The sequence below is a fragment of the Archocentrus centrarchus genome, chromosome 1 (genome assembly GCF_007364275.1).
Source record: "Archocentrus centrarchus isolate MPI-CPG fArcCen1 chromosome 1, fArcCen1, whole genome shotgun sequence".
NCBI lineage: Eukaryota > Metazoa > Chordata > Actinopteri > Cichliformes > Cichlidae > Archocentrus > Archocentrus centrarchus.
This window is the reverse complement of record NC_044346.1, coordinates 17,948,346-17,975,658: the sequence shown is the minus strand read 5'-3', so window position 1 is coordinate 17,975,658 and position 27,313 is coordinate 17,948,346. Positions and strand designations below refer to the sequence as shown.

General features: G+C 40.0%; 3 protein-coding genes across 3 annotated transcripts; 2 read left to right on the top strand and 1 right to left on the bottom strand.

The window, feature by feature from the left end:
* Nucleotides 1-341: 341 nt before the first annotated feature.
* LOC115789060 (perilipin-2-like) lies at nt 342-4,249 on the top strand. The gene is made up of 6 exons (XM_030742244.1): nt 342-412; nt 591-795; nt 2,898-2,971; nt 3,085-3,319; nt 3,394-3,527; nt 3,855-4,249. The coding sequence occupies exons 1-6, from the start codon at nt 362-364 to the stop codon at nt 4,152-4,154; spliced, it is 999 nt and encodes a 332-aa protein (XP_030598104.1). The 5' UTR covers nt 342-361; the 3' UTR covers nt 4,155-4,249.
* Nucleotides 4,250-5,593: 1,344 nt separating this feature from the next.
* Nucleotides 5,594-9,942, bottom strand: rps6 (ribosomal protein S6). Its single transcript, XM_030739520.1, has 6 exons — nt 9,841-9,942; nt 9,077-9,208; nt 8,559-8,769; nt 7,687-7,833; nt 6,275-6,432; nt 5,594-5,725 (listed from the first exon to the last, which is right to left on the bottom strand). Exons 1-6 carry the CDS (start codon nt 9,844-9,846, stop codon nt 5,630-5,632), a joined length of 750 nt encoding a protein of 249 aa, XP_030595380.1. The 5' UTR covers nt 9,847-9,942; the 3' UTR covers nt 5,594-5,629.
* Nucleotides 9,943-12,039: 2,097 nt separating this feature from the next.
* On the top strand, nt 12,040-26,837 carry acer2 (alkaline ceramidase 2). Its single transcript, XM_030741194.1, has 6 exons — nt 12,040-12,403; nt 12,773-12,887; nt 15,679-15,820; nt 17,273-17,410; nt 25,302-25,439; nt 26,196-26,837. The coding sequence occupies exons 1-6, from the start codon at nt 12,290-12,292 to the stop codon at nt 26,377-26,379; spliced, it is 831 nt and encodes a 276-aa protein (XP_030597054.1). The 5' UTR covers nt 12,040-12,289; the 3' UTR covers nt 26,380-26,837.
* Nucleotides 26,838-27,313: the final 476 nt, after the last annotated feature.

Here is a 27,313-nt window from a genome sequence, read left to right as displayed (position 1 = left end):
AGACACTCTTTAACAATATCTGTCGACCTTCATTATTGAAAGTTGTTGCTTATACTATAGTGATGAAAAAAGAAAAACTACAACAGTATTTAAATGAACAAAGATAAGTTCTCACACACCTTCGTGGTTATTCCGGATTTGGCTATCGTGATTTAACAGATGGTTCATGTGCGTCTTATCACGTTCTCGTATCTTCTTTGAAATACCGCGAGGTTGAGCAGACCAGCGTTCTGAACAGGTGGGCCCTAATTGGCTCTCCCACGCTATTTGAGCGGAGGTTTTCTCGCTCATTGGTGTCCTTTAGTATTTACGCTGAATATGTAAAGAGTTTGAGAAAGTTTTCATTTTAATTTTTTTGCTCATGTTTCTCTTTCATCGAAGTGGCCGAAATATGCCCACGAACAACAACCAGGTGAGTTTAATCGAGGACTGGTCCCTTAGTCCTCACCTTTATTCAAACATCTAAATTTAGTCTTCTGGCGATGCGGTCATTTGACATATGAACGCTAAAGAAATTAAGGCATTTCGAAGTGGACTGGATACAGTGTATCTGGGCCTGACGTTTTCGTCTCTCTGCTGTCTCTCTGCAGAAGGTTCCTTGTGCAGCTGGCAGGCTGGCGAAGCTGCCTATAGTTAGTTCGGCTTGTGCCAGCCTATCAGTCTTGTACACTGACACAAAATCCAGGCATCCCTGCCTGAAGTCTGCGTGTGAAGTGCTGGAGAGCAGTGTGACAGCTTTAGGCATAGCAGCCTGTTACAGAGCTTCACCCGTCATTGTTAAACTGAAGCCCCAGAGTAAGTATCTGCTGTTAGGACTGTGCTCATAATAACGTGGGAAATCTCATCAGAGCAGCTGGTTATCTGTATCTTTGAACTACTTTAATCTATACAGAAAATGATGTAAATACTCCAACTACAACATCCCAGATCCCAATGTAATGCAAAGATTTGGAGTCGCATTTAATCTCTAATATACAAACATTTTTATTAGAATTTCTGTCACAGGATGAGATTTCTAAAATCTGGATTGGAGTTGGAGAAATTTGAAAGCTGAAGAGCTCTTTAAGAGATATTTTAGCGCATACTTACTGGCCACTTTATTAAGTACACCTTGTTAGTACTGGATTGGACCACCTTTTTGTCTTCAGAACTGCCTTAATCCTTCATAGCATAGATTGAAATGCTGAAACCATTTCTCAGAGGTTTTGGCCCATGATAGCATCCTGTGGCTCCTGCAGATTTGTCAACAGCACATCCTTGATGCAAGTCACCCATTCTGCCACATCCCAAAGGTGCTCTATATGGAATGAGATCTTTCAACTGTTGAGGCCATTTGAGTACAGTGAACTCAGTCATGTTCAAGAAACTAGTTTGGCATGTTTTGAGCTTTGCTGCATGGTGCTTTATCCTGTTGGAAGCAGAAAAGTTTGGAAGGCCATGATTATAAAGGGATGGAAATGATTAGCAACAGTACTCAGGTAGGCTGTGGAGTTTGCACAATTGGTACTAAGCTGCCCTAAATGTGCTAAAGAGGTCGTGGTGGAATTCCCCATCATACCATTACAATACCCGCTGCACCCTGAATTATTGATATAAGGCAGAATGGAGCCATGCTTTCATGTTGTTTAGGACAAATTTTGATCTTAGCATCCAAATGTTGCAGCAGACATCAACATTATAACAGTCTTCTGAAGTCCAATTTTGTTGAGTCTTGGTTTCCTCTTCTTAGCTGACAAGAGTGACACCTGGTGTAGTTTTCTGCTGCTGTAGCCCATCTGCTTCAAGCTTCAACATGTTGTATATTTCAGAGATCCTCTTCTGCATACCTTGGCTGTAACAAGTGGTTATTTAAGTTACTGTTCCCTTCTCAGCTCAAAGCAGTTCGGCCATTTTTGGACCATTCTCTGTAAACCCTAGAGATGGGTTTTGTAGTTTAAAATCCCAGTAGATCAGCAGTTTCTGAAATACCCAGAGGAGCTTGCCTGGCAGCCATGTTCAAAGTCAGTTAAATTGCCTTTCTTTTCCATTATGATGCTCAGTACGAACTTCAACAGGATGTCTTAACCATGTCATATACTTGAATGTACTGGATTGCTGCCATGAAATTGGCTGACTAGATATTTGCGTTGAACAGTTGAAGAGGAGAATCTGACAAGTGGCTGGTTAGTATATATACACTATATTGCCAGAAGTATTTGATCAACTGCCTTCACAAACATACAGTAACAGTCAAAGGTTTGTCCAAACTTTTGACTGGTACTGTATGAACTTGAGTAATATCTCATTCTTAATCCATAGGGTTTAATGTCAGCCCACCATATGCAGCTATAACAGCTTCAACTATTATGGGAAGGCTTTCCACAAGGATTAGGATGTTTATGGGATTTTTTTTTTTTTTTTTTATTTTGATCATTCTTCCAGAAGTGCATTTGTGAGGTCAAACCCACTGATTTTTTTGGATGAGAAGGCCTGGTTCACAGTCTCAATTTTACTTCTGCTTTGTTATAATGCCACTAACAGTTGACTGTGGAATATTTAGTAGTGAGGAAATTTCACGACTGGACTTGTTGCACAGGCAGCATCCTATCACAGTACCATGCTGGAATTCACTGAGCTCCTGAGAGCGACCCAGTCTTTCACAAATGTTTGTAGAAGCAGTCTGCATGCCTCGGTGCTTGGTTTATACACCTGTGGCCATGGAAGTGATTGGAACACCTGAATTTAATGATCTGGATGATCTACATTCACTATATTGACTTATGTCAATATAGTGAATGTACGCAGCATCAGCACACACATTATTACATTAAAGGCAAATGAAATGCCATTCATTGACTACCAGGTTGAAGTTGGTTTTTGGATAAACACTAACTGTATTCACTGGCATGTTTCCACAGTAGATTATATTGCATGCAAGAGTCTCGACTGGCTGGAGGCTTCATTCCCTGTAATTCTGTCACCCACAGATCAGGTAACATTTCCTGTCCTCTAACTTATAAGAGATTTAAAAAAAAAAAAAAAGTTTACAAAGCTTTAAATGGTAAGTGAGAGGATTTTATGTTCTGATTAATTTTCCTCACTCAGCTTGTCACTACTGCCAAAAACAAAATGCATGAGATTGAGGCTGGAATGAGCACTGCAGCCAATGGAACCATGGACTGCGTACGCCACGCAGTCACCTGGGTGACGAGCACGATGAACGACGGCACCAACCACTCAGTTGTGGAGACGGTCATCAACGCGGCCACTGTGGGACTGGATACTGCTTTGAGCTTGTCAGAGGCTCTGGTGGACAAAGTGCTTCCCCCGACTCAAGAAGGTGGCTCATGAATATAATTGTTTTGTGTGAAATTAGTTATATTTTGGAAATGATTCTTTCCTTTCTATCTTTAGAAGAAGCCCACTTGATGGAAGGTTTTGAAGCTGTCACGTTCAGGGCCCGTTACCCTGAGCGATTGTGCTCACTCAGTGCTAAAGTGTGTAGGAGGATTTACCATGATGTCGAGTCCAAGATTCAAGCTGTTCAGGTGTGTTGAGAGTTGCTCCTAATATGTTTTAAGGCCAAAACTATATAGAAAGTTTAATTCAACACTGCTGTCAGTGAGATATTCTGAGTCTGTATTTGGAACGTATTTCTGCATTTAAGTGTGCTTTGTTTTAAAATGGCTGTAGATGGCTTGTTCTGCAGTGGCCTTACAATGCTGCTTGTGTGTCCAGTACCATTTTGACAAAATACTACAATGATGTAAACCCGAACATAAATAATTTAAAACAGTGGCACCATTATTCTTTCTTATTCTTCATATTTGTATCTTTTTTTTTTTTTTTTTTTTTTTTTTTTTTTAACTCAACAGGTCATGGGGAGTTTATCCAGGCCTTCAGCTCTGGTTCAGAACCTGCAGACCAGCTGGCCGGCTCTGGTCTGGAGAGTCCAGAGGCTGCCTCAGTACCTGCAGAATCAGGTGTTCTCTGGATTTTTCTTTTTTATTCAGATGTACAACTTAAATTCCCAGCCAACCCACAAGAAGCGGTCTAAAGTCAGAAGTGGTCAGGGTCCCCCCATACCTCTAAAGGGCGTACGGGCTACATCTGGCTTCCAAAAGGGGAGGGCAGCCAAGACGTCTGGTTTTGGCAATGGATCTAAAACTAAGTAATATGTGCATCGTTGATGTCATTTCCTGTAACCATTTGATTATACATTTGAGCTGAATTTGTCACGACTGGTGTAAAATAAATGTCTGAAGATTCATAAACTTTTTTTTTTTTTCTTCTTTTGGTTATGTAGCTTCTCAGCGCAAAAAAAAAAAATCATTTGGCAACTGCAAACGCTGCCACTAATGTGTATGACTTAGTATATACACCCATTAAATATTATGGCACCTTACAGGGGTGGAGTGAGGCAACAATTCAGGCCAGGATATCTTCCCAGGCCACTGTTCATGCAAACCATCAGACTGCTAACTTTGAGACAATGCTGGGCGGTAGTAAAATATATTTGACTCTTCCAACACTTGTTAAATACGATAACAGGAACCTGAAGTTTATGGTCTTGTTTAACAGTCTGAGTTTCAGTAGGGATATAACCATAGGTTGTCATATTAGCCATATTTATATGAATTTCCCTCTGGGATCAATAAAGTTCTTATCTGATAGTCCTAGAAATTTTAAGCAAATTTTTTTTTTTTTCCTGTGCAAAACTTAAACTAGCAAAAAATGTGGTGAGCATAGCATTTGACAAGCTAACCTTCATTTGACTATAATAAAAAGCCTTTCCTTCACATGTATTCATGAAAAGTGCATGTTAAGAGTCAAAGTGGAACATTGTCAACAGGGACAAAATGGAAACCAATGCTGTGCAGGCCCATTTAAGGTGGGCATCTGGTCACCCTAGGAACACAGCACACACAAATGTACAAAGCCAGACATACAAAATGTTAAATAGCATGATGATACTTTAATGTAAAAACTAAGTATCCCCCTCCAAAAAAACAACCTGAAAGTGATCACGTTACAATGATGCAAGACTGTGGGTACTGCAGACTGCCCTGGTTCTTTGGTCCCTCTCCTGTACCTTTGCTTTTTATCTGATCTAACACTACCTGGTTTTCTCTGGATGCTTGCCAAGAAAAGGGCTGCATGCACATATTTACACACCATGGAAACCAGAGGGAGCAGTCTGAGTCACACCTGATGTGTGGATTTTACAGTCCATTTAACTTGGTTGCACCCCAAAACAAACCCAAGCTCACCAAAACGTACCTATTTGCCATCACCTTAGCTGAAAAAGTATGTTTAGCTTAAACATTTTTCAGGATGGCTTTTATCCGCTCATTCAGCGTAAATGCCTCTAACAAATCACATCCCTACTGGGGTGGAGGGCTGGGTGATGGGAGGGAAACACTAAATTAAAATATTCCTACCCAGTACGACAAAATAATTGCTGTGACACGTTGGTCCAACTTGTTAAACAGAAGACAGCATGGCACATGGTCTCAATTCAATTCAGCCTCTACACACCTCCACCCCGTTTGCATAAAATCACTACATGCCTGGATACATGACACTGAAAATAAAGGACAACTGCACAACACTGTTTCAGCAAAACATGACTTTATTCGACTTTTTGATTTCACTTCTGGCTGGACTCTGACTTGGATGTGGACGCCCTCAGAGAAGAAAGGCGGCGCCTCTTGGCAATCTGTTCCTGGCGCTTCTCCTTGGCCTCCTGTTGACAAGAACAAATACGTGTCAATCAAAATGCTTCCACATGTCCAAGTTCATGCCTAACAATTCGCCATCACATGCTCCTTACACATTTTACAGTAGTGCTGAACCACAATCTGGTGCGTGCCATTACATGCAAGGCAACAAAAAATGCCAAAAACGTGGTCCTGTACTTTAAATTCTAAATTATTGTTGGTAACAACATGCAACCTCACATACCCTCCCCTCTGCAGATCCCAGGGGTTTATATGTTTTAAATATTCAAGCATAAATTAAGTACATTTAAGGAAATAAATTACAGTATTTGTGGAGAGAAATCCAATTGATTTAATACAGTAGTTCCAATGCATGATTAAGATTTCCTGTTCCAAGTATTGCTTGTTGCCTCTGGGGACAACAGGCTAAAAAGTATTTGTCACATTATCTTCATTAACCAATCTAGACAACTGGAAAAAAATTTAGTGCTCAGCTACATGACTAAAGCAGGGTAGCAGAATCATGGATTTTCAACAGCTGGTTATGGATAATAAAAGCCTAGATTAACACAAACCTTCATCCTCTTGGCCAGCAGCTTGGCGTACTCTGAGGCCTCCTCCTTGTTCTTCTGGGTGCGCTGTCTCTTGAGTGCAATGCGGCGGCGCTTGTGCTGCAGCACACGAGGAGTCACCAGTCTCTGGATCTTGGGAGCCTTAGTTCTGGGCTTCTTTCCTACCAAAGTGACAGGATTGAAATGGTCAATACTGACGGCTCAAGTACGGTAATGAGGGTGAAGCTAAATGTTCCCATTTTCTATGTCTGTACATACAACTCGTACTGTACTGGCTCAAAAGGAGGCAAATTCTGGAGAGCATGCCAGCACCCTACATAAATCAAAAGCCACTAGTGATTCATTCTTAGAACATAATTCACTCAAACTAAATGGTTTCAACACAGTGGTCCTGGGAGCTACCTGCAGCCTCCACTTTCACTCAATTAAGTTTATTATCATAAAGCCCATTTTTCAGCTTTTGTTCCTAATCTCAGCTCCTTTACCCCAAATTTAAATAATCACAGAGATCATCAACAAGACTGTATTTAACACTGCTCCCGTTTACTGATGAGCTGTAGATGGCTCTGCCTTACAGGCACAAACTTCACCCAAACAGTCAGGTATTTAGCTTAAAACAAAACTGATGTGAAACTTATTCTTTACACATACTGGTCAGAATTCAGACAAATTTCTGTAATACAGTTTTAATTCACCTCACATTCATCATTAGATAATGCAGTCTTAAAAATATGTCTAAAGACTTGTTTTATCTTAGCTGGAGAAAAACAGTTCCTGCTCTTAAATTCCAGAAGGCAGGAATTAAAAAGGAACTGTGACTGCATATTTCACCACCGCTGAGTTTTCCCCAAGTTAGACCAAGTCTACTTCAAATACTACAATGATCAAACTGAGAAAAAAGTACTTATATACCCAACAAACCCCAGAAAGCCAAGCAGTGTCCTGACCTCCCCACCACTTGAATAGACAGCTAAAATAATTATTTTGGTCAAACACATTTAGCTATTACCTTAACCTCACTTTTAGCTCATTTTGAACTCTGCAGTGGCACACAGCAGTCACACAGAGTTGTGTTGTTTATACTGATGCACTGTCCACATGTACACGGGTAATTTGGAAATGTGCTTTTAAAATTTTTTATTTTTTTTTTAAATTGCCTTTTGCCCACACATACACAACATTTTAGGTCATTGAAAATACTTCGGAAAAGCTGCTTCCAGGCTGAAGATTGTCACAAACTTAGCGTCTGGAAAACTAATGAATCGAATGTCAAAGGTGTGCGCCTGCTGTTTGTAGACTGGCCGACATTTCTATAAAGTTAAGGTTATATTGCCACCTGTTGCTTTGGCATGCTCTTAACAGCACTTTACATTGTTTTTGAATTGTCACGTGGAAAGATATTTAAATAGTCTTACCTTCTTTAGTCAGGGGTCTTCTCACAACATACTGCCTAACATCATCCTCCTTGGACAAGTTGAAGAGCTTGCGGATTTTGCTGGCCCTCTTGGGACCAAGGCGGCGAGGGACAGTGCTGTCAGTCAGCCCGGGAATGTCCTTCTCACCTGAGATTGACAGCAATAAGTATGATTGGTCAATCAAATCTAAAGTATATTTAAAATCTTTCTAGTACTAACAAAACTAACAACAATCCAGGACAGGTCTGTAACAGTGAATACTATGAATGTGAAACAGGTCGACTGACTGTTCACTGTTGCACACCAATGAAATTTCAGTTTGGACAGTTTTGAGGTGTCAAGTGCACAGAGCATTAGAGCCAAGTGCCTTAACAGCTCCCAAAAGATCTGATTTTACTTTTTTAAAAATTACAATATATTTCTCCACTAATGCATAAGAACAGGATTAGAAAAACTTGTAAGAGTACACAAAATCTTCCCAGCCAGAAACTTGGTGCAGCACTGGCAAAGGAACAACCCCTTCAATTTAGGTGCAGATATGGTTTTGTCTTCAGATCACACCAAACCAAAGCTCATGAGCTTATGCGTTATGAGTGTAAAAAACAAATGCAAAAAGCTTAAAAACATACAAGTTGCATCTTCTGGCACCAGTGAACACAATGGGAGAGCAATGCAGTTCAACCATCCACTGTTAGTAGGACTGGTCGCATCTGGTGAGCAGCTCCACAGTTACTCTGGCAACACACACTGTCCCCCCTTAATGAATACTGGAGAATCAAAAAGGGTCTGCTGGCGTGCCATCAGCATCATTTACAGGTGACTTCAAAGAGATATTCAAAATAACACGGGACAAAGCGCACTGAACACGCTACCTTTCTTGACGATCACCAAGTTGAGGACGCTGAGGTTGGCATCAACAATGCATCCACGCACAGACTTGCGCTTGCGCTCACCAGTCCTGCGGGGACGGTAGCAGGAGTGGCCCTTGCTGAGGAGAAGGCGCACACGGCCGGTGGTCAGCACACCTTGCTTCATGGGGAAGCCCTGCTTGTCGTTGCCTCCGCTGATGCGCACCACATAGCCCTGTGAAAGCAGAGACAGCAACATGTTGCTTCACAGCCTTTCTAAGTAATTAGGAGAAAATCCACCAAGTCCGTTAAGACCCCCAACATCATCACCCAAACCTACCCTGACATAACTCAAACCAAGTTAATTAGATTAAAAATTGAGGGAGCAAAGCTGTTTCAATCAGCCACAGTTATAGGGGCTGGTTGCATCTGGAAAGCAGCTCCACTGTTCCTCTGGCAACACGCTGTCCCCCCTTAACGACTACGGGTCAGTCAGAAAGGGTCTGCTGGTGTGCCATGCCATAACTTTAAATAAAGCTTACCTTCCACTCATCTCCCAGAGGGTCAGCAGACACCTCAGTGGCCATTCGCTTCTCATAGAAGGTACGTAGCTTACGCTCATCATCAACTTCAAGCAGCTTCTGGCAGCCAGTAGCGGGATATGAAATGTTCAGCTGAAAGAGAAGCAATTTACACGTTACTGGAAGTACACACATGTCATAGCAGGTTAGCAAGTCTTTGTGCAGGTAGATAGAGCGAGCTAAGCTCGCAAAAACACGAGCACAATTTGCTTTACCTTTCCGAGGATTTATGTGGTTAAAATACTGTTATTAAGGTGGAGCAGCTGTTACCGAAATTGTGAGCCGGTGTAACGTGAGTTAATGTTTGAATCGGGGGTTGAGAAATTGGATCAGGGGCCTGCTAGCGTCTCCGCCGGTTCAGAGATCAAAGATCTCCGGCGTTAAGTTTGGACAAAGCCAGAAATAACAGTAGGTTCGGTGGCTAACATAATCACATTACAGGGAAGGCGGAGAAAAGAGCCTAACAAGTCTTCACTGTAGTAAAATGAGACTTGAATTCGACTCGCGTTTCTCTCAGTGTGCGGCCATGTTTCCACAGCGCTCTCCCTGACAGGCTCATCAGCTAGCTCTCATCATTATAATCAAAACTCATCCTGAGCGGGGGAGCCACCGTTCCTGAGTTAAACTAGTCCGCTTTAAAGTTCACTTCATCAGCTTTCATCGTACCGTAATATTTAACAGAAAGCGGCTTCACGCAGTAAAACACAGTTAAAGAAGTATGATACCTTCATTTTGCCAAACCGACCCTCCGACGGTCCGCCACGGAAAAGAGACCGGATATCCGCCTCGTGGTCTCACATAGACCTGAAATGCTATCGCGATAACTGGTTCGCTGTAAATTTTAACGTTATTCAGTTGTTATACTATAAATTCTGACCGATTGAATTAACCAAATTAAATAAAAAACTTAAAAAATAAATTGAAAAAAAAATCAGACTAGTTATCAGTAAAAGGCAGTTTTTACATACAAGTAAGTAGCTGCTGGCACCGAGACTGCAGAAAAAGTCTATTAGACAAAAATTGACTAATAAATAAAATAAAATAAATAATATTTCTTAATTCTTATGAAAGTGGAAGTCTTGTGGATTTAAAACTGTCTGCACATTGAGGGGATTATTATTGAGCCACTGAGCATGCGTCGGCCAGAGGGCGACAGAGAGTGCATAAGGAGCTGCCATATTAAGATAATTACCATCCAAGTTTCAAAGAGAGAAATTCTTTGAATACTTGACTAATCAGCTTTAAAATAAACATACTGCATCTCTTTGAAAAACACTTACCCAGTGTAATAAATGTTACCATAATTAACTGCTCACTGTGTTGTGAGTATGCACAATAACGGGGCTGTCCCACGCAAGATCCAACCATTAATACAATTAGAATTAATTATAGCTAAAAACTGTGTCTTTTAACCAGATTATCTGTACTGATTTAGTATATTACTGTATATGTCTGATTTAATTTATACATTTTTAACTTTTACTTAAACATAAAGCTTTGTAGTCATTTGGGTTTCTCAACTGCAAATAATGACTTTTTTTGATTATTCATTTGAGCTTTAACATTTTTGAAAATGTAAAATTTAAACAGAAAGAAAAGCAGAAATTCCTTAGACCTGAAATGCCTAAAAGTGTGATTCTGTTAATAATGATTTATATTATCAATTCATCTGAATATTATGTTTTTGATTCACTGGTTTCTGTCTTATTTTCTCTGGTAACAGTCCACAGCTTCAGTCTACCATCAGATTATCATATCTGACAACCTAGAAACAGGCTGGTTAATTTTCTATCAGCTGACTAATCGATTAATTTCTGCTCTAGCCTGAATCAAATATTTTTGTTTCATAAATTACTGAAATTGTTAACTGTTATTTAAAATCCTATCAGTCCTAATAGATTATTTTAATTTTAATATTTTTTTTTTTACTTTTTACATAAGTAACATATGATAGTGTATGTAGAAGGAGTAATTTAAAATAAATCTATTTCTCCTGAAGTAAATGTTATAGACTGGAAGTGTCAAACATAATAATATTCAATCTGTTCCTCTGGATGGCTTTAAAAGACTGCAAAGAAGGGCATAAACTTTGGATTTTCAGCTGTATTTTCAGTAGTTTTACAAAGACATCACTTACCTTCTCTCATACAACAAAGGCAGTAAATAGATAAACCATCAAATGGCCTGAAATGAAGGATTTATTTATTTATTTATTTGTTAATGAACATCAGTAGATGAAAATATAACATATAAACATTAGATTTTAGCAAAACTTCTCATTACCGGGTATGTCACACAAAATGTACAAAAGACACAAAACAAAAACAAACAAACAAAAAAATACAGATATACAACAAAAAAGAGAGAATGAGAAAAAGGCACACACACACACACACACACACACACACACACACACACACACACACACACACACACACACACACACACACACACACAGAGAGAGAGAATACGCAAAAACAAGTAACACATCATGCATAGATGATTATTTAGTTTATAGATTTTGTACATGGGTCCACATAAAAAATAAAATAAAAATCTAACTGTGAATTAACAAAAAATGAATGTAAAGAAAAAAGTGACAGGCAGGGCTAAGTCAAAATTTCAGGTTATTATGTCAAATTGTTTGATTTATGTATCTCAAAAGTTTCACTGACTCAGTGTCGTGGCCCACGATGAAAATGTGTCTGTCACAGACTTTGCATAAAAGTCTGATAGAAATATCAAAACCTGTACAGTTAAGTTTAACGGCTACTAACTTGTTTTGACATACAAACGAAGTGAACTCACTCTCTATCTCTTTAAAATTAGCATCACAACAAAATTCTTACTTCCTGACCTACATTTTACCGAAGAAGGAAGCGGGTGGGAGTGAATGCTCTCGGTGCTTGAATACTCTTTGAGTCCCTGACCGAGCAGCTGTCAGCGGACGGGGCTGAGCGTCACGACGAGCAGGAGGCTTTGTGGAAGAAGGACGAACTCAAAATGCAGCTCCGCAGCGATCGCCCCAGTTTATCACTGGGTCCCCGACGCGTGCCTGGACTCGGACTTTAGAATCCAGCGTGTAGTCAGCGAGCCCACAGACAGCGACTCCCCTCCGGTTGTTTTTATGCGCTGTCTGCTGGGCACTGTCCATCCGACAGAACTAGTCCAGACATGAGTAACGTTAATCTGATGTTTTGGGACCAGTTGCAGGCTGGCAGCTCCGACGTGGACTGGTGTGAAGGCAATTACCTTATTTACCCCAGCATCGCTGAATTTTACAACACGGTCGGTTTTGAGTCGCTTGACTCGGAGGTTATTTTTGTTGTTGTTGTTCCTGCTGTTTCGCATATTATAGTTTTGTTTACAGTCATAGCCTTTCTGCATTTCCTCTTCTCTCTATTGCACTGCTCTTTTTTTCTTTTTCTTTTTTAAAATAGCTTTTTTTGTCATTCTCAGGTTAACTACAGCTTAGATGAACAGTCGGGCTGCTTTTCAGCTTCAGCATTATGATGTTTACTGTTAGCAACAGCTCACAAATTTGCATGTCAGTTTCTGAGAAGCCACCGAGGCCCGCACACTGATCAACTTTTGACACGCATGCTGTCATTTTGCAACGGGATCAGTGACCGACTTTCCCTTTGTTTATCATTTCAGATCAGCAACATTTTGTTTTTTGTTTTGCCGCCGATATTAATGTGCTTGTTCCGCCAATATGCAAAACATTTCAACAGTGGGATTTACCTCATATGGATTCTGCTTGTTGTGGTCGGTAAGTTGTCTGATGACCCTTCTTAACCCTTCATTTTTTTTTTTTCATTTCTGATCTGTACACATGGTACTTAGGCAAAAAAAAAAAAGTGACGTCATACACCTCACCAGTTGTCCTAAAGTTTTTAACAGGTCGGTTTCTCCAAGCGTCTTGGGAAATTTGCCAATTTTTGTGGTTTAATCGGTCTCATTTCTTCTGCCTCTTCACTAAATCATAGCTGACTGTGTGATGCAATTTTTGGATTTATATATGGGCTTTTTGCTAAAGGTAGTGTATTGCACTTTTTGCATACATACAAGGACTGGACCACATCAGCCTAATGTGTTCCAGTCCAAGAGCTGCACTAACACCGTTATGACTGTAAAAAGAAAGGGAACATTATAGGATTCATAAAGGAGGTCTTCTGCATCAGATTGCATTGGATTAAGGTAAATGTGCACCTTTTTGAGTTAATTAATGAACCCTTACATAGTATTCATATTGAGTTCCTTCATAGTCACAGTTTTGACCGCCAAGTGTCTTCAACAACCTTTGAACTACACATCAATTTATTACATATAAATAGACTATCTGACATACACATAAATGTGTGATTACAGTTCTTAAAACTACCATTCAAAATGATTAATATTAATTCAGTATTAATCAACACTTAAAGCCCAAATCTTGCTTATCGTAAACTAGTCTGTGCATTCAAAGCAGTGGTAGGAGACCTTGCCTGTGTGGGATTTGCACATGTGTTTCCCACACTCACTGAAATGGAAGCACAGGTGCCTTTATGATATGATATCCCAAACTGTCTTCTGATCTCTGTTTTGAATCTGTTAGCTCAGAATAAATGGACTCAAATTTGTTTTTATTTTTAGATTGTCTTTGGCTTCAAAGTTTCAAGATTCCCTAAAACAGCCATTTCCCTTGATTTGGCCCACACTGGTGGATCTAAAATCCAGTCTCAATACGTAAGGGTCAAATTTGACCAGGAACAGCCTCAATGTACAAAAACACAGAAGTGTCAGATCTTTTAAAATATTTGTATTTTTGTGTATTTTGGGTAACTTTTGGAAAAAATGATCACATTTCAGGCTAGAAGAAGGATTTAAGGTATTTTTACTGCTGTCAAATTAGATCTGAACAGTATGTAAGGGTTAAGGACTGAGCGCATTTGGACTGTTAACTAGTACAAACCAGAAAATTAAAGTATGTCGACTTGGTCTCTAGGTAGTTGCGAAAGGCATTTTATTTGAACTAGTTTCCAGGTTTTAGACCAAAAGCATGATCTGTATACTCGTGTACAGCAGTGGCAAAGTTGGGGTGCACAGTTTCTCAGCTGTGGCCTCTGTCACTGTCTTCAGATTTCATTTGAATTCATTATATTTGACTCAGTATTTAGGCCTTAAATGGTGCTTCTCCATACACACAGTGCTGGAGAGAATACAGAGCCGTTTCCCATCAGTGTTGTTTTGCAAACACTCAGGTTGCTCTGTCAGCAAAGATAACTCGAGACCCCCACCCCGCCCTCCTTTCCTAGAAGGTGACCTTGGTGGGTGTCAGGAAAAAAAACAGCAGTTGAACAAGATTTGCATAACTGACCGAGTAGCAAGGGGTCAGATTTAAACTAAGAATTTTACACTCCAGCTGGACATTTTCCACTGTTGCCTGTGTGGGATCGGATGTAAAGGGAAATAAATGGAGCGTCCTTGCGTTGTTGGAGCCTATTTGACAGCTGAGCAGTCTTGGTCCATACCATAAATCTTTATCTGCGTATTTTGGACTGCGTCCATTTTTCTTTGATTCTGGAAGCTTTTAAAACAAAGCCTGTTCCAGCAGTGGGTCATGTGGTTTCATGTCTCTTCCTCTGTTTCTGTGGTTGAGGTGAACTTTGACTCAAGCCTATAGTTTCTAGTACAAAACAACATCCAGCTGCTTTTCTTTGGCCTTGGCCTCAGCAGTTTGGCTGCTTTGCATCTATACTAACAATACATATGCTGTGTTTCTGTGCTACCTTTAATGGAAAAAATGAGCACAGTTTTTTTTTTTTACCATTTTACCTCTACTCAAATATCTGTTTTATCCACCTTATAGTCCGTAGTTAGTCATTTTTTTTGCCTGATTAATTATAGAATACAATAGCTGTTGTTTCATTCACTGTATACTTCTGTAAGTCCTGTTGTAAGTCCCATTGTGACATCCAGGGTGAGTACTGTGACAGGTATTCATGATTAGTAACTACTGACTGGGAGCAGCCGTTGATAAGTCTGCTGAGATGTTGGCATCTCCCACAAAACCCACGATAATAAAAAGTCTGTTGTAGCATGATAAACAAAGGGGGCTGACTCACTGATGCATTGCTCTCATTTCAAGGCTTCATTTCCAAATAACTGTTTGGAAATGAAAGACCCAGACGAAAAAAAATCGCCTTTACATTCACTGTAACACAATGAATGCCTCTACTCATAGAATAGTTGCAGAGCCGGCTTTGCACAACAGTTTGAAACCCACATTGTTTGCATCCATGTTTAGTAGCTTGAAAACAGCTTCCCAAGTTGTCGTTGTCAATGACAGTCCTGTTTGAATGTGATGTTCCCGCTGTGCTCTGTTTTTAGGTTATCAGTTTGAACTCCTCGTTTTAGCGGGGACATTGTAACTGGCTTTAACTTTGCTGTTGTCAGTTATGTTCTAATTTTATGAAAGATACATAAGAAAATACAGGCTGTCTCATTTGTCCTGCCCTTTTAATACAATTCTTAAGATTTCATGTGCCGCTGTGCTTCTGTGTCTTTCTTTCTCACAGGTATTGGATCAACTTATTTTCATGCCACCCTCAGCTTCCTTGGCCAAATGCTGGATGAACTGGCCATTTTATGGGTGCTCATGTGTGCCATTGCTATGTGGTTTCCAAAGAGATATCTACCCAGGATATTCAGGAGGGATCGGTATGTTGATTACAGTGAATATTATTATTATTATTTTTTTTTATAAACATAAAGCAACTTTCTTCAGGAGATCAAAACTGTGCATGACAGTGCTGTGAAAAATTATTTGTCTTCTTCCCGTTTTTATTTTTCATATTTGTCACATCAAACATTTTTTAATATTAGGCAAAGATAACCTGAGCAAGTTCACTTGGAGTTTTTAAATGATGATTTCATTTATTGAGGGAAAAAGTTATCCAAACCTACCTGTCCCTAAGTGAAAAAGTAATTTCCCCCTAAACCTAATAACTGGTTGCGTCACCCTTGGCAGCAGGAACTGCAGTCAAGCATTTGTGATAACTGGCAATGAGTTGTGGAGGAACTTTGGCCCACTCTTTTTTGCAGAATTGTTTTAATTCAGCCACAGTTGGAGGGTTTCCCAGCGTGAATGGCTTATTTAAGGTCGTTCTAAAGCATCTCAATCAGATTTAAGTCCGGACTTTAACTAAGCCACTCCAAAACCTTCATTTTTTATTTATTTATTTTGTAAGCCATTCAGAGGTGGACTTGATGGTATGATGGTACGTTGATGGTATGTTTCAGAGCACGAACTGATAGCTGGACATTCTCCTTCAAGATTTTCTGGTAGAGAGCAGAATTCATGGTTCCATCAATTACAGCAAGTCATCCAGGTCCTGAAGCAGCAAAGCAGCCCCAGATCATCACACTACCACCACCATATTTGACTGTTAGTTTTATACCAGATGTAACAGGACTCAAACCTTCCAGAAAGTTCAGCTTTTGTCTTATTAGTCCACAGGATGTTTTTCCAAAAGTCTTGGGGCTCATCAAGATGTTTTTTTGGCAAATGTCAGAGGAGCCTTTTTGGTCAGCAGTGGTTTTCACCTTGGATGCCATTTATGCCCAGTCTTTTTCTTATTGTTGAATCATCAACACTGAGCTTAACTCAGGCAAGTGTCTCAGGCAAGGTCTTCACTTTGCCAGCGAGGTTCTGTTTAAGTGATTTCTTGATTCGGGAGGTCTGACAGTAATCAGGTGTGCCTCAAGGCAAGTCAAGCATTTTTTTTTTTTCAGATGGTCAAATATGTATCATATGTGTTTATCATGTTACTGGATTGGAGGTCACTGTTGGTCACTGTTGTCACATGATATCTATGCTACTGTGACGCTCCTGTTTATTAATAGGCCTTTCCAAGATAGCTGATGCCAGTAAAAGCTGCATCACATGTCTTTACTTCTCCCTCCATTGTTACCGAGTTGTCATGTCTGCTTGCTCTCACTTCTGGCTGCCACTTAATATTCTGCCCAGCTTTTCGATTCGAGCTGAGTGTGTTCATCATGTGGACTTTGAGCAGGTTACAATGGCTTCTGTAAACATTCCTTCTGCATCTCACAGTCATGTTCATAGAGTATTACAGCAGTCTCTGTTTGTTGTTCTATTAATCCATCTAGGTCAAGATTCAAAGTGGTCATTGGCATCTTATCAGGGATCACCACTGGACTGGCTTTTGTGAAACCTGTTGTCAACTCCGTGTCACTTATGACTCTGGGTATCCCATGCACTGTGCTGCTCATTACTGAATTGAAAAGGTAAGGTGAAAGTGTGTGTGTGTGTGTGTGTGTGTGTGTGTGTGTGTGTGTGTGTGTGTGTGTGTGTGTGTGTGTGTGTGTGTGTGTGTGTGTGTGTGTGTGTGTGTGCGTGCATGCATGTGTGTTTTTAAACAGCACAGATGAGTGTAAGCAGTTGAAGAGGTTTGAGCCAGATGTGGCATGCTGAGTAAATTACATGAGGCTTTAAAATGGGAAGGTTTAACACAGTCTACAGTAAGACAATGTTTTAGTCATTAAGGGCCACATTTGCTCAGTGGGACAGGTTAACATGAGGCTGCAGTGATAAAAACAAACCACTAGGATTGGAAAGCTTTACGGGTAATACACTAACAATGCACTCATTGATATGCACAGATGCAGCCTGTTCATTTCAATAGTGACCAATGCAGTCGGTCAAGAACGGCTCAAACTAGTGATTGAAAAATGAGCAGTACTGCTGAATATATTAAATGTATCCAAAAGAATACATTATAAGCACAGGTTTTATGCACTTATTTCTCTACTTAGAAACAGCACAGCAATTCTGATAAACAGGGCTTAGCTGAAGAAGAATCAATATGTTTTCAATATAAGGGTGAACTTTTCGGTTAGAAATTTATGGGGCTGAAACACTGAGAAGTAACTGCCTGTGGCACGCACTGTCTGTGTCTTGTACTTTGCAACTATGGTCCCCCTCCCTCTGACACTCTGCTCCGTTATGAAGAAGACTCTTTTCCATGAAAGTCAATGCAAACCATGTGAAGTCAATGATGTAGTTCTTGTTCGCCCACCTAATGGAAGCTTGCAGAGAAGTGAACAAGTCCAGCGGTGCTGAAATTTTGGATTGTTTTATGTGTCTTGGTTTTCTGTGTTCATGTAACTTAGCACCCAGCTAAGTGTTGTCATCTTCTAGTGTGACTCATAGGATGGCTTTAGATCAGTGCTATTGGCAGTGGTTTGTTTGTCATAGGAAACATCTGGCATACACCCAACTAAACACAACACTGGTCATAAATAAGAAGCGACTGCAGCATCAGAGGATGTAGCATAAATTACAAAAAAAAAAAAGGAATTTTTATGAGTCCCAAATCGTGTAAACAGATAGTCCTCTGTAAAGGCTTTGGCTTTGCTTCATTCATACCTTCACACACACAGAGAAATGTGCATGTTTCAGAGTTGATGCTTGGGAAGTATATGATTATGATAACCCGACTAATCAGCAATATTCTTTATCACCTCTTTTACTCTTTGTTTACATAACAGAAGTGAAATAGTGCTGAGAAGTACTGTAAGGAGTCAGCACTTAATTAACACGCCACCTTTCACCTTTTGTCCTGTCTGAAATATCTGTTCCAAGCTAATTCGAAGAACTGTGAAAGAATGTTCTTGAAAACACAACAAGCTTTTCATGCTGCTTTTGCGTGTGTTTGTGTCCTTAATGTTTTCCCCCCATCACAGTAATGTGGACGTATGTCCCCTTGCCTCCACTTCCCATAACCCTTACACACCACCGTCAGTCCCAGAAGTCATCCATTGTTCAGCCTATTAGTAATTCTTGACATTACTGCCAGTGCCAGTCATTTGTTGAAGCTGGTTGTTTTTGTTGTTCTAAGTGGGAGAGAGTTCCTGTTACTCCGACAGATGGACTTCTGCCCTCAGTAAGGACAGAAAAATTTTGTTGTCAACATCCAGCTGAACAAAAACAGCATGTTCTGTGTGTCAGGCATCCATTATAAGTATTACATAAACAGGGAATTGTTGGAACAAAAAAAATACAACCCTGGTTTCGAAGTAGTTGTGACTAAGTGTTCAATGTGAATGAAAGCAGAATACAGCAGTTTATAAATTAGTGATGGGTCGGTCGCGAACGATCCGGCTCTAAGAGCCGGCTCTTTGAAGTGAACGACGGGAGCCGTTTCTTTTTCCTTTTCGTTCGTTTCCTTTTTTTTTTTTTTTTTTTTTTTTTTTTTGTGGAAGCCGCACGTGATTGGTTAAGGTGATTGGTAGCATATGATCGTTTACACAGAGCGGGAGAGGGTCCACGGACACACTGCGCAGTGAGTAAACAAACACCAGAGAGGGAGGGGCTCCTGCAAAATGCGCTTGGAGACAGGAAAGAGCCAGAGGAAGTTGCGAGTTACATAGAGGCTACACAGGGGAACGGTGAGAAAAATGAGTGACGGAAAGCGTAGCAAAAACTGGAAACATTATAACTTTATACCTCCAAACATGTCGAACGAGAAACAGCGTATTTCAAAAGTGCCGGCGTTTGGGGACTTCCGGTCACAAATACCATAATACCACTACATGACTGTGAAGTGCAATTTCTGAGCTTTCAGTAACCGTTTGAATTTTTTCGATAGCACGAGTGGTCGCGGAGTTACGGTGAAAAGCCAGCTGATCAAGTTCCTTGGACCAGCTGACTCTGCGGTGAGAGATTACGTCTTAATCAGCTGTTTGCGGCTTGTAAGGTCAGGAAACCCGCGATTCAGCAGCGATCGCCTGGCGGTAAAGGATTATTCTGATAGAGTGTAGACTGCAAATTTAAAATTTAATATCAAGCAGGCTGCACAAACAACCAACATAGGTATGCTGTATACGAATTGTTCATCCCTCAGTGTAATTAGAAGAACAGAACAGGGCAGGTCATCAGGCAGGAGAAACAGGATCAACTCCTCAAAGGCCCTTTGTGTTTCTGATTTCCAATCTTTTGTTTTATAATTTTTTATTTGGAGCTCTCTATTATATGTTGAGCATATAAAGAAATGTTTGATATAGGCCTAATGTATGCTTTTACATTAGTAATTCATTTTACACTTTTTAAAAAAAAAAAAAAAATCTAAGGAGCCTTTTGGGAGCCGAAAGAGCCGGCTCTTCTTTGGGAGCTGAGCCTAAAGAGCCGGCTCTTCTTTGGGAGCTGAGCCTAAAGAGCCGGCTCTTCTTTGGGAGCCGAGCCTAAAGAGCCGGCTCTTCTTTGGGAGCCGAGCCTAAAGAGCCGGCTCTTCTTTGGGAGCTGAGCCTAAAGAGCCGGCTCTCTGAAAAGAGCCAGAATTCCCATCACTATTATAAATGTTTAAACCCTAAACTTATCAGAGGACAGTATATGCAATGACAAATCTGTGATACTTGATAATGATGATGTTTTCCTTTTTATTATTTTAGTATGTGTTTACTTTGATTTTGATGGACCTGAAAGAGCTAATTGAACATATCACAGCTAATGAGGTTAGTTAGAATCATAATTGAAAGATGGATGTAGTCACTCTGAAGTCACCCACTGGTGTTTTGACTCCACATTTTGAAGCTTCAGTGTTACTTATGGCTGCCACCATGTTTTGTTTTTTTTTTTTTTTTTTTTTTTTTTTTGGCACCAGAAGTTACATTCACTCACCAGCCATTTCATTAGGTACACCTTTCTAGTACAGGGTTGGACCCCCTTCTGATTTCAAGGGGGTCCAACCCTGTATTAGCAAGGTTCTTTGTGGTATAGATTCAGCAAGGTTCAACAAAGATTTTGGTCCATATCAACATGACAGCTGCTGCAGATTTGTCAGCATGATGAGAATCTCCCATCCCATTCCAAAGGTGCACTACAGGACTGAGATCTGGTGACTGTGGAGGCCATTTGAGTCCAGTGAACTCACTGTCATGTTCAAGAAACCAGTTTGAGGTGATTTGAGTTTTGTAACATGGCGTGTTATCACTCCTAATGCTGGAAGCAGCCATCAGAAGATGGATAAATTGTGGTCATAAAAGGATGGACACAGTCAGATTGATAGATTCTGACCCTACCATCTGAATGTTGCAGGAGAAATTGAGACTCATCAGACCAGGCAATGTTTTTCCAATCTTCTATTGTTTAATTCTGGTGAGCCTGTGTGAATTGTAGCCTCAGACAGGAGTGGCACCCAGTGTGGTCATCCAAGATAGTTTTTAAAACCTGCTTTTGTGTATCTCCTCACCACAATTAGTTATTCATCATTTCAGCTTTGAAATTATCCAGAGGAATGGGAGTTACTAAATCTTGTGTTGAATGCCCAGCTTTGTGTCACGTATTCCACGGACCTGCTTTATGTACAATCAAGTGCGAGGAGAGTCACAGCGGGGCTCCACCCTATCCTTGGCTCCCACACTTTTACTCTTCAGATTCCTTAGCACTCTGTCTCAAAGGAGAAGTACTGATCTAATCCCATGTTTCTTATCTTACATCCTTCTATAATCTTCAAGCCGATGGGTGCAGTTTTCCAGATATCCGGCTGTGTGGTGATATTTTTGTCAACATATGTTCGCTAGCAGGAAATGGGCATTGGCTAGCTAAGAGCAATTTACCCAAAGTTATTTAGGACAGCTGGCTTAATACCTGTTGCATACAAACTCTTTTCAATATGAATTGAATGACAAAACTGTATTCAGAAGATAACAGTTATATATTTACTCTATGGCAGTTCTCAGAGGGCATTCTCTCAGCTGCTGTATTATTCTACAGTTATCATTAAAATGCCACAAAGGTGTTCTTCTGGATTTAAGTTTAGTAACATACTTGGCCACGTTATGGTTTTCACCCTTCTTTAAACGCTCTCAATGCTGGAATAGGCCTCTTTTGCCAAGCTTCTGCAGATGAAGTGACATTTATAGTGCCATCTAGATACATCATCTCTCCAGCACCTTTTGCACTCATGCAGCTCCTTGTTATCACACTCCCACCTCCATTCTTCACTGTCAGATGTATGTATTCACAGTGGCAGTCCTTGCAGGGTTCACAAAAAGATATGTGAGGCAATATTTATGTTCTCTCAAAGAGTGTTCTCCGATTATTCATCAAAGTTCTTTGTGTGTGTGTTTTGTTTTGTTTTGTTTTGTTTTAAGCAAGGTTTTATCTTGCGAGACAGCATTTTTCATAGAGGTTGATGTTTTGCACTCCCTGAGCTGTCATAATCTCTAATTTCCACAGATAACCCCTGTACCAAGTCTGAAGGGCATGCCTGTCTGTGTTTCAGAGCTAGGTTGTGCAAGTAGTGCTTATTATGTGTTTTTCAGGACATAACTGTGTCTCTGATAGCAGTGTTGTGGCTCACTCTGTACTTCCTGATTACTGTGCTTCTACTAATTTTTAATTGGTTACTGATCTTCCTCTATCTTCTTTTAATCATTGCAAGATCTCCATAGTATGAGTTCTCAGTTCCTCTGGCAATTCTTTTGCACGGGGCGACGTGATGCCGACATACAGATGAAAAGTTCAGTTCTAAGATAATTTTACAAATGCGTTCATGCAGCTGAACAGAGATCATGTCTTCCCTTAGTTTTGTTTCAATGAGTCTGGTTTTCTAACTTGGCCAGCAGTGCTCACAGGTGTTTTCACGTTTGTTTCTACTTTGGGGCCCAAAATCAGTCTATATAATTTTTTTTTTCTTTCATTTTCACATTACAGTATTGATGACAATTTAATGACCCATTTCCTGACCATGTATTTTTGAACTTCCTATTACTGTTCATCGCTGTGACACCCTTTTTTCATGCCTCTCTCTGGCCAAGTTATGTAAGAGAGCCAGTTTCCCAGTTCAGCTCATCAGCACATTTACTTTAAAATAAGAAATGGGAGGTTTTTTTTTTTTGTTTTGTTTTAATTTTAAAAGTTGAACTCAAACCCATATCGTTCTTCAGTATAGACTACTCAGATGACACTTGGTCTGGTGTGATGGGTAATATTTGCTAGCTTAGTATTCTAAGAGAGTTATCAGCTAATGTAGGAAGATGCAGCACTCTGCTACCAGGCAGTCAGTTACTTCCAAACATACACTATATGGACAAATGTACTAGGCTACCTACACATTGCACCTGCAGGAGCTTCCCAGTCATGGAAGCCCATATTGTAAAGTGCCCGGTGCACAGTTTTTGTGCTGCCGTTAATGATGTTAAACAATCAGCCGAGTGTTAATGACTTTTATGTATTCAGTGACCACACTGACTTGTTGCAGCGGTAACATCCTATTATAGTACTACACTCAAATTCAGTGAGCTCTTCAGAATGAGCCATTCTTTTGCAAATGTTTGTAAAGGCAGACTGCCTTGATTTTATGCAACTATGGAAATGGGACTGAATACAGCTGAATGAATGAATTCAAAGATTAGGAGGTGTGGCCTGGTACATTTGTCTGTTTATAGTGCATCTCTTCCAAGCTTGGTACTCTTTACTGGCCCTAATTCCACATTTCCACAGCCTTATGATTACAGTGAAAATATATTCTTTTAATTAAATAAGAAAGTGTCAGGTGATTCCTGCTTTATTAAATAATAATAAGCTGAGTGTTGTTCTACACATGATTTGGTCTCGGTACTGTGAAGGTCAGTCACAACTGTTACATTCATGGTATTTTTTTTTTTTTTTTCATGAAGCTACTGTGAGAGCCAATTTCAGACCTGCGCTTTTTCGACTGAATGACTTCCACATCCACAGAGACTGCCTTTATCTGTTGGTGTGACCGCAGCTGACTGCTAATTAACCTGAAGATCTCTGTCAGTGGCACCTTTCACTTAGAGCTTTCCTCAGCCTCTGCCTGAGAGTGATGTTTGTTGTTTACCTCGATCCTGTTGTGTTGCTGAGCTGGAAAAAGTCTGTGCCATCCAGAGATTCATGTCTCAACGGTGACTCAAAACCAGAGGCTCGTTAAATAGTTTGACTTCATCAAATGCATTGTCTTAAGGGCAGCTGACAAACTGTCACTGCTGCACCGCCGTTTAGTCAGTCACACTTCTACGTCCCTGTCTTTGTCTCTGCACTCAGTGTTTGGCTTGACTCTGACTGGTGCGCCTAAGGAGGGCAAGACTAAGAATAGTTTGTCAGTGGCATCTGAATTAGCACATCTCTGTAGGTCAGTCGTGTGTCAGTGTGGATATTTGTGCAGCTATATCTAGTTGGAGTGGTCATCACTGCCATTACAATAGCTGGAAATCCTCCAGTGTGATTTTCAAAGCACCAAAACTGAATAAGAAGGCCGGTATATCCTGGAAGAGACTTATGATGAGGTGTATGATGTATGATGAGGATTACTGAACTGTTTCTCCTCTCTGGAAGGCTCGAGGTGCCTTAGGCAAGAAAGAAGAGTTTCAGAAGCCTTTTAATCCCAAACAGAAACTTAAACATGAAAATGAGGATTAATATTTAAATAGTTGTATATTACTCTGCTAAAATTGTGACAATATCTATTATAATGAATATTTTTATATTGACAGTGGAGTAAATGATTATGTAAGTGAATGTCATTGGGAGCTGAAGAGTTAGATATTAGGTAAGGGAGTTATTTGAAAACAAAAAGGTAGATATTTGACTCCAAATTAATGTTAATATTTGGCTGTATTGTCCAGATGTGTAAAGAGGGACTAAGCAATATGTATGTATGCTGCCTACAAGTGGTCAAAGTGGGTTTAGCAGCAATGTGTTTTTCATATGGGATTTTTTTTTCTCTCTATAATTCTATAAAATCTATTGCTATTTTGACAAAGTGGCTTTGTTTGTATGTATTTGCTGATTAAATCATCCTCACAAAGGTTGGCATGCACAAGACTCAGCTTAAAAACCAAAACAGTAAAGCTGCTTTCTGCTGTCACAAGAGACACAAGCCACAGTGGGTAGCGCCGCACATTTGACTTGGCAGATATTTATGCCGGATGCCCTTATGCAAGCCCCAGCGGGACTGAACCAGAGATCTTTCACTTCTTAGGTGAATGTGTAAACCACTACACCACAAAGCCATAAGACTACTAAACAGACAAAAATGGCGTATTGCATGACCTTCACTATGACGAGATGCAAGAATGAAGAACATTATATGAAGATAAGGTGTGTGTATTTGTATTTTCACAGCTCACATTGTTCTTCGCTGTGTCGTCACAGGTGTGAAAACCCACGTGTGTTCAAGCTGGGCCTGATCTCAGGGATCTGGTGGGCACTGGCTCTGCTTTGCTGGATCAGTGACAGGATATTCTGCGAAATGTGGTCATCTGTCAACTTTCCCTACCTACACTGTGCTTGGTAAGCTCAACGCTAACTCTGAAAACTCAGTACTTTATAAGTTATTAATGGTATCATTTATTCAGTATTCATTTGATCCTGTGAAACTAAAACGAAAAACAATTTTATTTAAAGTTATGTTGCATACACTTTTCTGTTTTCAGATATGACGGTCTAGTTGAGAAACTGGGGGGGGGGGGACAACAACAACTAGGCAGCTGCTACACTAGAGTGACATGTTTTAATTGTACTGTTATGAACTTTAACATTTAACATGCTAACCGAGGCCTGTAGAGTCTGCGATGTAGCTCTTTGATTTATTTTTTATTTTTTTGCAATTTCTCTGATGATTGCACGGTCTGAAGTGAAAATGCTGGGATTATGTTAATACACACCTGAGTGCTCCAGACCAGCAAACTGCCAAAACTTTAGCTTGTACCGAAATGGCCACACTTGCTGATGATCAGTTAATCGAGTGCATTTTATAAGCAGAAACTGACCGCTACTTACTCTTTTAATTGTTATGGAAGCTGTGAGGGTTTCCTTAGTTTTTCACAGGACTGCAAAGAGTCCTATGAAAACTTTCTTTTTTAACTTGACTGTAGAAATAGTTGGACGAATGTCCTCACTGTACTTTTTGACTTGTTTTATGAAAACACTGGAATTGCATATATAAAAAAGGGATTTTTGCACTGAAGACATTGTTCAACTTTTACAGCTGCATCTAAACCATTTCACAGCTCATTTGGCTCATTCGTTGTCATTTTGCTCTTACAGGCACATCCTCATTTGTCTGGCTTCCTACCTGGGTTGTGTTTGCTTCGCCTACTTTGATGTTGCTACCGAGGCACCGGAGCGAGGTCCCGTCATCATGTTCTGGCCCAGTGAAAAATGGGCCTTCATTGGTGTGCCATATGTTTCCCTACTCTGTGTCCATAAGTCTACTATAAAGGTGACTTAAGGCACTGTTATGCTAACGCTTTCACACCGAGATACACCAGCATGTCCGTGACTCATCTTGTATCAACTGGTGCTCTTATGACTTGAGGATGTACGTGATGTACATTTTGGCCAGCCTCAAGGATTTTTGCATTTTCCTGCAGATCTTTATGCAACTCTGTCAAAGAACAGCAGGTTGTTTTACATGACACACAATTACTCTTTAATATCAAAGCCAAGAAACCTTTACAGTGTTACAAACATATCTCAGGCTTTGCATAAGAGACCATTAAATCTCTTAAGAGTGAAAGTATTCATTTGATACTTCTTTAAAGAGGAGACTTTCTACATTTCCTGGTAACTGAGAAAACCTCACTGTAAAGCATTACGTTGCCTTTATGAGAGCAATAATGGCACCTCATGAGTGCAGTCATAAAACCATGTTTAAAAACAATAAAGCACTGGAGTCATTAACTGTGATTAATGCCTAATGCATTAAAGTGTCACGTTGCTTAGCCAGTCCTAATACACTCAGTGAATCTACAGCAAGTTGGTTTATTGGTTCATAAAATGTTACTAAAATGTTAAAAAAAGGTCATTTACGCAAAGCCTCGGGCTGGACGTCTGCCCTCTGTGCTGACGGGCTTTTTAACAGAAAAACATCAGAAACACATTTTTGGGACATTTCTGTTCCTTTTTATTTTAAGCATGCTACTATGATTTTTCTTTTTCAGGATACTATATGACAAAAGGGTTTAATATATATCTGTATATACTGTAGTTTGGTAACTGATTATTAAATAGGCAGTGATACTCCCAAGGAAATAATATCATTCATATATTAGTGAATGACCAGGTACCTTTTTGATATTGGCACCCAAACTAGAAAACAAGAAATCCGAATTGAGACGTGCATGTAGCATTTTAGAATATCATATTTACATTTATTTAATCAA